The following is a 12,373-nucleotide window of genomic DNA, read 5'->3' as shown; positions in this document are numbered from 1 at the left end:
TTTCTGTCCACCCGACAAACAGTTGCCTTGTTATACTAACACTGTTTGTGGCATTCATTAGCTGTTCTATCTAGCTCTGCTTTTTATTGATGTATAACTTATCCACTGGTCCATCGCTCATCAATGGGTTTCCATTGGTGAATTGATAGAAATAGATGAAGCATGGTGGATGGGGTATTGTAATCTCATTCCAATGATATGGGTCTATCACTAATCCATTGGTCTATCTATCTGTGCTCTCTATTGAACAGAAGGAGTCCTCCCTCTCCAAGCAGCAGAACGGAGGTGTGTCGCGCTCCGCCGAGGCCGAGGACCAGGAGCGCCTGGAGGCAGAGCGTAAGCTGGAGGAGCTGAAGCGGCGTCGCGACGAGGCGGACAGCGAGGTGTTTGAGAAGATGAAGCAGAAACAGCAGGAGTCTGAGGCCGAGCTGGAGGAGCTGAAGAAGAAGAGGGAGGGGAGGAAGAAGATCATTGAGGAGGAAGAGAAGCAGAAGAAGGCAGAGATGGCAGAAAAGAAGGCCAAGGAGCAGGTGGGTGGGGACGTAGAGACAGACAGACAGGTGGGAACTGGGGACGGACAAACAGACAGACGTGGAATGGCGCTGCAGTGGATAGCAGCCGTTATACGGGCTCCTGACCAATTCTGCTATGTTGTGTGTTTTTTTTTACGCTGATCTTAACTTCTTATGGGCAGGTGGGACGGTAGCATCCCACCTAGCCAACATCTGGTGAAATTGTAGAGCGCGAAATTCAAACTACAGAATTATAAATATTTAACTTTCATAAAATCATAAAGTGTAATACATCAAAATAAAGCTTAACTTCTTGTTAATCCAACCGCTGTGTCAGATTTCAAAAAGGCTTTACGGCGAAAGCACACCATGCGATTATCTGAGGACAGCGCCCCGCATACAAAAGCATGAAAAACATATTTCAACCAGGCAGGTGCGCCACGAAAGTCAGAAATAGCGATATAATAAATGCCTTACCTTTGATGATCTTCTTCTGTTGGCACCCCAAAAGGTCCCAGATACATCACAAATGGTCCTTTTGTTCGATAATGTCCTTCTTTATATCCATAAAAACTCAGTTTAGCTTAGTTTAGTTACTAATAAATTTTTCCAAACAAATCAAACAACGTTTAGAATCAAACCTTAGGTACCCTAATACGTAAATAAACGATAAAATTTAAGACGGAGAATCGTTATTGTCTTTACCGGAGAAAAATACCAAAGAACGCGCTCTCTTCCACGCGCTTCGAAACACTACAGCCAAAATGGGAGCCACCTAGAAAAACTACAATTTCTGGCTCATTTTTCAAAACCCAGCATGAAACTCTTTCTAAAGACTGTTGACATCTAGTGGAAGCCCTAGGAACTGCAATCTGGGAGGATTTCACCTTATAATAAAAGTGACAGCCATTGAAAACAGTGGTAGGCTGAAATTGTTTTTTTTGGGATGGTTTGTCCTCGGGGTTTTACCTGCCATATCAGTTCTGTTGTACTCACAGACATCATTTTTGTGTTTTCTATCCAAATCTACCAATTATATGCATATCCTAGCTTCTGGGCCTGAGTAACATGCAGTTTACTTTGGCCACGCTTTTCATCCGGACGTGAAAATACTGCCCCCTACCCAAGAGAGGTTAACTTCTTTTGTACATAATGTCTCCGAAAATAGCTTCTGGAGATCAGAACAGCTATCACTAATCTCGATTTGGATGACAATTTCTACTTCAACTAGTCTACAGCTTTGGATGTTCTGTTTACTGGATCAGGCCCTAATTCCCCGGGACTCGAAAGAGGAAGCGATGGCGGAAAAGTGGCAGACGAGCCAGCATCCTTACGAGACTACGTTGGTGACCAAATAAACTGCCTTTATCCTCCATTCTGTTTGGGAACGTACAGTCACTAGAGACCAAACTGTACAAGCTCCATTTGAGACTATCCTATCAACGGGACCTGGAGAACTGTAATATTCTAGGATTCTTGGAGACGTGGCTGAACAAGGACATGGATAATATACATCTAGCAGGCTTTTCTATGCATCGTCAAGACCAGTCAGCAGCACTGAGGAAGATGAGGGGGGAGGTGTGTGTCTCTTTGTTAACAACAGCTGGTGTGCAATGAGACCATACTGTTTACTAAGAGAGTTTTTATCTACATTTTTCATAGCTGTCTATTTACCACCACAAACCGATGCTAGCACTAAGACCGCACTCAACAAGCTGTATAGGGCCATAAGCAAACAAGAAAATGCACATCCAGAGGCAGTGCTTCCTGTGGCCGGTGATTTTAATGCAGTGAAACTGAAATCCCTTTGACCTCATTTTTATCAGCATGTCACCTGTGCAAGTAGAGGCGACAAAATTCTAGATCACCTTTACTCGACACACAGAAAAGTATTAGAAGGCTTCCCGAGTGGTGCAGTGGTCTAAGGCACTGCATCACAGTGCTAGCTGTGCCACTAGAGTCCAGGCTCTGTTGCAACCGGGAGACCCATGGGGCAGTGCACAATTGGCCCAGCGTCTTCTGGGTTAGGGGAAAATTTGGCCGGCAGGGATGTCCTTGTCCTATCGTGCACTAGCAACTCCTGTGGCGGGCCGGTGTTTCCTCCGAGACATTGGTGCGGCTGGCTTCCGAGTTATGTGTCAAGAAGCAGTGCAGCTTGGTTGGGTTGTGTTTCGGAGGACGCACGGCTCTCGACCTTTGCCTCTCCCGAGTCCGTACGGAAGTTGCAACGATGAGACAAGACTGTAACTACCAATTAGATACCACGGAATTACGGAGAAAAAGGGGTAAAAAAAAGTATTAGAGGTTCTCTCTTGCCCTCCCTTTTGCAAATCTGGCTATAACTATCTCCTCCTGTTCCTGCTTACAAGTAAAAACTCAAACAGGAAGTACTAGTGATGTGCTCGATACGGAAGTGGTCCGATGAAGCGGATGCTAAGCTACAGGACTGCTTCACTAGCACAGACTGGAATATGTTCCGGGATTCATCAGATAACATTGAGGAGTTTACCACATCAGTCACTGTATGTACAGTCGTACATATCCAAACCAGAAGCCATGGATTACAGGCAACATCCGCAGTGAGCTAAAGGCTAGAGTTGCCACTTTCAAGGAGCGGGACATTAATCCGGACACTTATAAGAAATCCCGCTACGACTATGAAGTGGTGAGGGTAGGCAACAACACATCTGCCACGCTGACCCTCAACATGGGGGCCCATCAGGGGTGTGTGCTTAGTCCCCTCCTGTACTCCCTGTTCATCCACGACTGCGCATGACTCCAACACCATCTTTAAGTTTGCTGACAACACAACGTTGGTAGGCCTGATCACCAACAACCATGAGACAGCCTATAGGGAGGAGATCAGTGACCTGGCAGTGTGGTGCCAGGACAGCAACCTCTCCCTCAGCAAGACAAAGGAGCTGATTGGGACTGCAGGAAACGGAGGGCCGAGCACGCCCCCATCCACATCACTGGGGCCAAGCTCCCTATCATCCAGGACCTCTATACCAGGCGATATCAGAGGAAGGCCCTACAAATCAAAGACTCTAGCCTCCCAAGTCATAGACTTTTCTCTCTGCTACCGCATGGCAAGCGGTACCGATGCACCAACAAGAATCAACTGGACCCTGAACAGCTTCTACCACCAAGCCACAAGACTCCTAAATAGTTAACCAAACAGCTACTCGGCCTACCTGCATTGACTCTTTTTGCACTAACTCTTTTTGAATCACAGCCCCTACTGTTTATTATCTATCCTGTTGCCTAGTGCCTTTACCCCTAACTATATGTACTTATCTACCTCAATTAACTTGCACATCGACTTCAGTACTTGTACCCTGTGTATAAGTTAGAGTAAATCACTGTGTATTTATTCCATGTGTTATTATCTTTCTATTATTTTTCTATTATTCTCTCTGCATGCTCTGTTGGGAAAGTTTCATAAGTAAGCATTTCACTGTTAGCCTACACCTGTTGTTTACAAAGCATGTGACAAAAAAACATTTGACAGACCGGTGGAGACTGGGGACGGATGGACGGACAGACAGACAGACAGGTGGGGACATGGGACGAACAGATAGGGATCCAGTTGAAACGGAAGCAAAATGCTTTATTAAACAGCAAAATTATTTAAAAAAAAAACATGTTTTCACCCCATTTCAGACCGTTTCCTTCCATTTCGTGCCTAGTGAAAAACCCTAACTCTAGCTTCATGTCTTCATCCCGGTTTAACCTTAACCCTAACGATAACAATGATGGTTAAATGGGCCATTGCTCTGGTTCTAACAGGAGGAGAGGAAGAGGTTGAAGGAAGAGATAGAGCAAAGAAGAAAAGACGCTGCAGAGAAGAAGAAACAGATGATCGAGGAATCGGGCGACGGAGACAAGAAACCCTTCACATTGGGTGTCACGCCCAAGGGCAAGGTGAGGCCCTATAGGCTTCAGCTACAGATGATATCATTACAGTAACTGAGAGAGATCTGTTGGCGATTAACAAAAGCTACCGCCTATAGATATTGTGTCCATATTGATGTGCAATGTCTTCCCGTAAAGCAATGCAATGCAACACCTTGAGTAAAGATCCATAGAATTATTCTCATACAAACATGGGAAACTTATGTGTTTCCAAATTTGAAACATGCTGCTGTCTCTTTAATTGTTAAGTCTGTTTCTACGTCCTCTGAATGATAGACAGCTTTCCATAAAAACAGAAATTCTCTATGGCAAGTGCAAAACAGTGATTTTGCTGCTGGTATCACAACTGGGCTCAAATATGGGTGTTTAGAGGAGGTCTAGGACTGAGAGGAATTTATTGTGACAAGTCTTTTAGGAGCATCCACAGCTAGCAGTATGAGTGTGTGTGTGAATGCTTTTGTGTGTTTGTGTACGTGTGTGCCTGCCTGAGTGTATGGCTTGCATGCGTTTGTGTGCGCACACTCGTTATGGACTTGTCATTTATCATAAACAGCAGTCCTGGGTTCCCAGCCCGGGGCTCAGGAGCTGACAGGACCCTGCTTATACTGGCTCTGTGACAGACTGACTCCTCAACACAACACTGAGTCATCACCATTGGGTTCACTTTGTTCAGATCACACAGAACTAACTGCCCAAGAATGGTAAGAATTTTAGTCTAAAGGGAGAAAGGAAGAAATGGAAAGAGAGGGACAGAGGAGGAGAGAGAGAGAGAGAGCAGCAGACATTTGCATCAGCTGTGTGTTGCATGTCAATAATGTGTTTACAAGTGTAATCAAGTTAGTCTATTCTCTGTGTTTTTAGATTGGGGAGAGAGCAGAATTCTTGAACCAGAGAGCCCAGAAAGGGTGAGCATTCCCTGCCTTTTACTCCTACTATGGTATTCATGTAAACCTTCAGTCTAGAATGTTCTGCATTGTACTCACGGTTTGTGTGTTCTTGCTCCTACAGCTGTAAGACATCACATGCTCCTATTGTCTCCAAGATAGGCAACAGACTGGATTTATACACCGCTGCAGTTCATGTAAGGCATAGACACATCCTAAATGCATAGTGTTCCAGGGCATCTTGAGGCCTACTCATCATGTCATAAGAATGACAGAACGAGTACAAATATCCAATAAAAAGCTAGGAGGGAAAAATGAGGTGATTGTATCTTGTTGAGGACCTATTTGTCCATTTGTAGTCATCATTGTAAATGAGAATTGGTTCTCAACTGACTTTTATGGTTAAGTAAAGGTTAAACAACTAAATAAATGGAATACAAAACACAATCACTTGCCTCCCAGTTTCTCTATTTATTGATTTATTTTTAAGTGGCATTATCTTGATGTCTGACTGTAGGTCGCTCTGGATAAGCGTGTGTGCTAAATTACCAAAATGTACAAATGAAATGTCTCCTTTCCCTCTCCACAGACCAACCGGGATGTGAGGTCTCCTAAGTCTCCAGTCTCAGACCTGCCAGAGACACCAAGCATCCGCAACATCAAGAGCATGTGGGAGAAAGGGAACGTTGGGGTGGCCACTGAGAGCCCCAAGCCTATGAATAAGGTGAGGGAGGAGAGGGAGTCAGGAGAGGGACGGGGAGAGATGGATGGAGGAGAGAGAGAGTGTGGGGGAGAGAGAGAGAGAGAGGGGAGGGAGGGGGAAGGATTGAGAGAGGGAGAAGAAGGGCAGCAGGTAGCCTAGCGGTTAAGAGAGATGGGCCAGTAAGTGGAATGTCACTCGTTTGAATCCCCGAGCTGACTAGGTGAAAAATCTGTTGATGTACCCTTGACCACTTAACCATAATTGCTCCTGTAAGGTGCTCTGGATGAGAGCGTCTGCTAAATGACAAAACAATGTAAATAAGAAGAGATTGGGAGACAGGAGGAGAGAGCGAGAGAGCAATCGCTGACTGAAAGTGATGAATGACAGCCTACTTCTCCACCTTCTTCCCCAGGATGCTGCTGATATTAAAGTGGGTGTGGCTGGACTGACTAAAGGCTGGGGCAAGAGCCCGGCAGACACTGGCAAGGCAGCCGCAGCCGCAGCTGAGAAGGCTGAAGTAAGGACAAAACACACACGATTGAGCTCTTTAACTTGAAAATGTGGCTAGCTGTAGTCTAATGACCCCAAATGGCCGACCTGGTGAGTGTACGTCTATACGATCATCCATTTTGTCTCTCAACTTGTGACCTACACTAGTGGAGACGCGCTGAAATAGGATTTATGTACGCGTCATGTCATTTTTTCTGCTGTAACAGCCTCCACTCTTCTGGGAAGGCTTTCCACTAGATGTTGGAACATTGCTGTGGGGATTTGCTTCCATTCAGCCACAAGAGCATTAGTGAGGTCAGACACTGATGTTGGGCGATCAGGCCTGGCTCGCAGTCGGCATTCCAATTCATCCCAAAGGTGTTTGATGGGGTTGAGGTCAGGGCTCTGTGCAGGACAGTCAAGTTCTTCCACACAGATCTCAACAAAACACTTCTGTATGGACCTTGCCTTGTGCACAAGGTCATTGTCATGCTGAAACAGGAAAGGGCCTTCCCCAAACTGTTGCCACAAAGTTGGAAGCACAGAATTGTCTAGAATGTCATTGTATGCTGTAGCGTTAAGATTTCCCTTCACTGGAACTAAAGGGCCTAGCCCGAACCATGAAAAACATCCCCAGACCATTATTCCTCCCCCACCAAACTTTACAGTTGGCATTATGCATTGGGGAAGGAAGAGTTCTCCTGGCATCCACCAAACCCAGATTCATCCGTCGGACTGCCAGATGGTGAAGTATGATTCATCACTCCAGAGAACACTTTTCCACTGCTCCAGAGTCCAATGGCGGCGAGCTTTACACCACTCCAGCCGACACTTGGCATTGCGCATGGTGATCTTAGGCTTGAGTGCGACTGCTCGGCCATGGAAACCCATTTCATGAAGCTCCCGACGAGCAGTTATTGTGCTGACGTTGCTTCCAGAGGCAGTTTAGAGCTTGGTGTGAGTGTTGCAACCAAGGACACACAATTTTTACACACTTCAGCACTTGGCGGTCCCGTTCTGTGAGCTTGTGTGGCCTACCACTTCGCGGCTGAGATGTTTTTGCTCCTAGATGTTTCCACTTCACAATAACAGGACTTACATTTGACCGGGCCAGCTATAGCAGGACAGGAATTTGACGAACTGACTTGTTGGAAAGGTAGCATCCTATGACGGTGCCAAGTTGAAAGTCACTGCAATAAGTCCATTCTACTGACAATGTTTGTCTATGGAGATTGCATGGCTGTGTGCTCAATTTTATACACCTGTCAGCAACAGGTGTGGCTGAAATAGCCAAATCCACTAACGTTTTAGATCGTGGGGACAATGTGATTGTCTGTATGTGACCAATCAAAAAGGTAAAGTCTCTCAAATGTTTTCAGTTGACGACCAGTTTCATAAAAAACTACTTTTGCTTTCTCCTAACAGTTGATTTGTTTAGATTTCAAACTAGAGAGTTAAACCAGATCATTTCTGTGTTTAACCGATGTGTAGGATACAGGTATCCTAAATTGGATGTATATCTAAAGTAAAGGCCATATCCAGTGTGATGTTGGAGGCCATTTGAGACAGTCAGTGCGTGCTATTCTTTATAGCTTGCTAGCAGGCTAATCTGACCAGTTCTATTTGAGACAGTCAGTGCGTGCTATTCTTTATAGCTTGCTAGCAGGCTAATCTGACCAAGTTCTATTTGAGACAGTCAGTACGTGCTATTCTTTATAGCTTGCTAGCAGGCTAATCTGACCAGTTCTATTTGAGACAGTCAGTGCATGCTATTCTTTATAGCTTGCTAGCAGGCTAATCTGACCAGTTCTATTAGAGACAGTCAGCGCGTGCTATTCTTTATAGCTTGCTAGCAGGCTAATCTGACCAGTTCTATTAGAGACAGTCAGTACGTGCTATTTCTTATAGCTTGCTAGCAGGCTAATCTGACCAGTTCTATTTGAGACAGTCAGTGCATGCTATTCTTTATAGCTTGCTAGCAGGCTAATCTGAACAGTTCTATTTGAGACAGTCAGTGTGTGCTATTCCTTATAGCTTGCTAGCAGGCTAATCTGACCAGTTCTATTAGAGACAGGCAGAACAGGATGTGAGACGTACTGTTGATTGGCAAGCCACTTTGTTCGAACCTGACATTTATGAGGGGATATCTTTAGTCCCATTCCTTCTGGCCACAAGTACTTGTAAGTGCCAAGTTGCTTTTACAGGAACGCTACAAGGTTTCCCTCTCATGGAGAGAAGTTATAAAGCACTCCTTCTGTATGTTATATGAAATGTTTCGGTTAGGCTATTTGTTTTGAGAAAATGTCTGTCTATCAATTACTGTTGTTTAACAACTTCTTTATTTTCCTCTCTTCTACTTGACTAGCTCTGCAGTTGTCTTCCTCCGGAACTTTCCTTCCTTCTGTACTTTTCTGTTCTGTCTTCCGCTTGATTTTAACTGTGGGAAAGGTACTGTATGATCCAGTTTGTCATGTTAGCAATATGCATCTGATATCTTTAAAAAGTACTTTCTTGAATGCGCCATTGATGGAAACATATACATTTTAGTTCATCAATAAATGAATAGCAATTTAGTCGTGATCATTCACCAACCGTTGATGCACTTCTTAGCATCCAGCGTAGTTCCGTCCATGCTTTTGTTCAGATTAAATGCGCTATAGCCTCACTAGGGCTTCTTCCCCACGTTACGCTCTGCTCTGTGTTCTCTTGCAGGACCTGAAACCTGTTGATGTGGGCAACAAGCGCAGCCTATGGGAAACAAAGGGCTCTTCCCCTGCTAAGGTGAGCTAGTAGATCAGATGAAGGCCCTGTCCCGAAAACAACCTCTAGCCCCTACCCCCAGACACATGGAGAACGGAGAGGATTTGATGGGTGTAAACAGTATCTTGATAGCTCCACCTTGCCCTCTTGTAGGCTAGGTGGATTTTTGCCATATCGCGAACACCTGTCCAATCTCTCAGATCTCCACAAGTGTTGGGTTTAGGGTCTAGGGGTACATGTGTGATTAGGCAACAGTACTGGAGTATCTACAGTGTGCCAAAGATAAAACGTTTCAAACATGGTTACATTTCATTTCAATTTTGGTCACATTCCAGGAACGTTCTCCAACTGGTTTGACATTGGGAATGTTCTCAAACAGTTCCGAGAATGTTCAGAAAGGACGTTCTTCTGTGGGAGTTTCAGTACTTCAGCATAACGTTTCCTAGTCGTGTTCAATTCTGGTTTGCTGATACATAGTTGTCACACTTTCTTCACTCCTTGTGAGTCAGTTTAGCATATTACACTGCATGACCCTGAACTATATGAAATCTGAATAAGTAATAACGATTGCCCCTTGGTAAGACATGACTCACCTAGAAATACAGTCATTTCACTGGTAAAGATTAGTAACTTTGTGTTCCCTTGTTTTCTGTTAACAGGTAACAGTTGGAGGCAAGACCAAATCTGTCACAAATGGTAAGTGAGTTTTCTCACCACGATGTGAATGTGTGCGCGCGTGCTTTTCCGAACCTGTTGCGAGTGACATTGTCACAGAACGAAAGAAGCTGGGGCTAAGGAGACCTTTTCTCACATGAAGGACACCCACCCACACGTGCCTTGAATTGACTTACATCCCCCCAATGGAGCCGTGTCCATAACTCCTACGTCTGTCCTCCACTCTGTGCCCGAGTTCGCTGGCCGCCGTAAATCAAATCCTTTGGACGGACATATTGGGCATGTTCCATTGCCTCATTGCATTATTGTTCTATATATAAAGGGCTCGTTCCCACTGACCTTATTTCTCTGTGCAAGGAACCTGTCGTGTCCTGTGTCCCAAATGGTCGAGGTGGCGTGGGGGTTAAACAACGCAGGGCAGTGGAGGCATCCCAAATGGCATCCTATTCCCTATATAGTGGGATGCGTAGGTCACCCCACGCCACCTGGACCCGACGAATACTGTGCAGACCGCCGGCATGATGCCACGCATGCCACAGTGCAGCTGCTATTGTCACATTACTGTTGCATTATGCCCGCAGGGCTCTGGAGGAATCCCAGCCGTTTAAGCAGCAAAGTAGCCTCCCTCACTAGGCTTTTACACTCAACCGTAATGTTGTCAAGGCTTATGCTCTTACTGGGTCAATTCTAGTTGCTTACTGTATAATCTCAGTGGCTGTTGAGTGAGACTAGCAACAGTAGATACTGACAGGTCAAAGAGATATGATTTCCTATGGGTAACAAGTTATGTCGATTATACAGTACACGTTTCTGCCCAAGTACCTTTCTCACTACAGTGCTACTTTTACAGTTCCCCAATACGGTATATACTGTATCATTAGTAGCACACTCAGCCCAGTCTAGCCCAAACTGGGGATATCCCTCAAACACCCACTGTCTGAGTCAGACCCTGGGGGAAGGAAAAGCTGTCGCACTCGCTTGGGTGTCACCCTATCTAGCGCCCCCCACCCGTGCAACCTTCCCAGTTCTTCAGCTGAAATAGCCCCCTGGGAATGAACTGAAGGGCAAATTATATTAATCACTCAAACTAGTGTCACTGCAGGGGCCTCAGAATATGTGTCGACAAAGGTAGCGCCTACTGGGTCTGATATACACAACTGTGCGCGCGCACACACACACACATACACACACACACACTTACACTAACTCACTTGCGCGCACATACGCACACATGCATGCTTGTACACAAACACACACTTCACTGTACTTGAACACATTCACACACACATGTTTGTACGTGCATACACACACACACACACACACACACACACACACACATACATTTTGATGAACAGCTCAAATTAGATGACTTGTTAATCAATCAGTGTCTCTTAACACCTAATAAAGTTTGATAAGCTATGCCGTATTCTGAAGGAGTGGATACATATTTCTCTCTGGGAGTTAGAATTGAATAACTATGACTCACTTAGAAGTAGAATTATACTTGACTACTTTATTTGAAAGTGATTCTTACATTTTTAAGAGTTTGGCTGTACTGGTTGTTCTCTGTTTCCTTGCACCGTTTTGCCACTTTTTGAGACTTTTTGTTTGTGACTTTTTGCAACTTTTCCTCAGGGCTAATGATCTTTTCCTCCCTATCTCTCTCAGCAGGTGTGGGACGCTAATGATCCAAAGTAAAAACCCCGAGGAAGAACAGCCAAAAACTGATGAAATACAAGACTCTACTATGTGTATTCATAACCCAAAAATATATCCATAACAGCCTTGCAGGGGTTGGAACCCAAATTATTTTCCAATCATTTAGTTCTGAACAGATTTTTTTTGTTGTTGTTGTTGTTCCATTCCACTGTTCTGACCAACACGTTCTGAACCTGTTCGAACCCCCAAAAAATAAATATAGCGTTCCTTTCTGTTCCTTTTTAAACCTCTGAAATCTATTTTTCTACATGACTTCACCAATCATTGCGGATAGAGCAGCATGCTACGGAGTGGGCAAGCTATAATTGTTAACATGCATTGGACAGACAAGTGTAGGTCGCGAGATGCGACTCAAATTTTGCAGGTGGGGAGAGAGCGAGAGAGGGTAGAGGAGGAGGCTTGGCTTGAAGTGCTGGGCATCTTGTTATGACATGCATTTTCTGAATTAGACCCACAGAATTATAGCTACGGAGGAGCGGCTTCTATGAAGGAACTTTGAATGTCTTTGAACTTCCGAGAGTTGGCTTAACGTTGGACCAGAGCTATTTAGCTTGATAACAAGCTTGTGTGTGCTATAGTATCCTTAACTAGCAATGAAAAAGTGAATCCATTCTTCTCTACAAAAGAATCTCTCCTTAATTTCTGAATCACGCTTGTAACATCAGTAGGCTACAGTAGCCTATGCTTCAGAGGGGGAGGGGCATGTAGCCTACACA

At 44.8% G+C, this 12,373-nt stretch overlaps 1 protein-coding gene across 7 annotated transcripts in view; it reads left to right on the top strand.

Annotated features, from left to right (window-relative positions):
• The window catches only part of LOC111952485 (non-muscle caldesmon), a 53,737-nt gene extending 41,866 nt beyond the window's left edge, over nucleotides 1-11,871 (top strand). For 5 of the 7 annotated variants that reach the window (XM_070435326.1, XM_070435331.1, XM_070435325.1 and 2 more), the window contains 9 exons: nucleotides 252-530; nucleotides 4,302-4,436; nucleotides 5,289-5,332; nucleotides 5,436-5,508; nucleotides 5,901-6,035; nucleotides 6,427-6,531; nucleotides 9,216-9,284; nucleotides 9,923-9,959; nucleotides 11,607-11,871. In XM_070435326.1, the coding sequence (XP_070291427.1) occupies nucleotides 252-530; nucleotides 4,302-4,436; nucleotides 5,289-5,332; nucleotides 5,436-5,508; nucleotides 5,901-6,035; nucleotides 6,427-6,531; nucleotides 9,216-9,284; nucleotides 9,923-9,959; nucleotides 11,607-11,623 (894 nt within the window). In that variant the 3' untranslated portion in view covers nucleotides 11,624-11,871. The remainder of the gene's footprint in view (nucleotides 1-251; nucleotides 531-4,301; nucleotides 4,437-5,288; nucleotides 5,333-5,435; nucleotides 5,509-5,900; nucleotides 6,036-6,426; nucleotides 6,532-9,215; nucleotides 9,285-9,922; nucleotides 9,960-11,606) is intronic. The other 2 variants (XM_070435330.1, XM_070435329.1) reach the window with 2 other exon arrangements.
• The last annotated feature ends 502 nt before the right edge of the window (nucleotides 11,872-12,373 follow it).

This window comes from Salvelinus sp. IW2-2015, linkage group LG26 (assembly GCF_002910315.2).
Source record: "Salvelinus sp. IW2-2015 linkage group LG26, ASM291031v2, whole genome shotgun sequence".
Taxonomy (NCBI): Eukaryota; Metazoa; Chordata; class Actinopteri; order Salmoniformes; family Salmonidae; genus Salvelinus; species Salvelinus sp. IW2-2015.
Note: the sequence above shows the minus strand (reverse complement) of the source record. Positions and strands in the feature narration are given on the sequence as shown.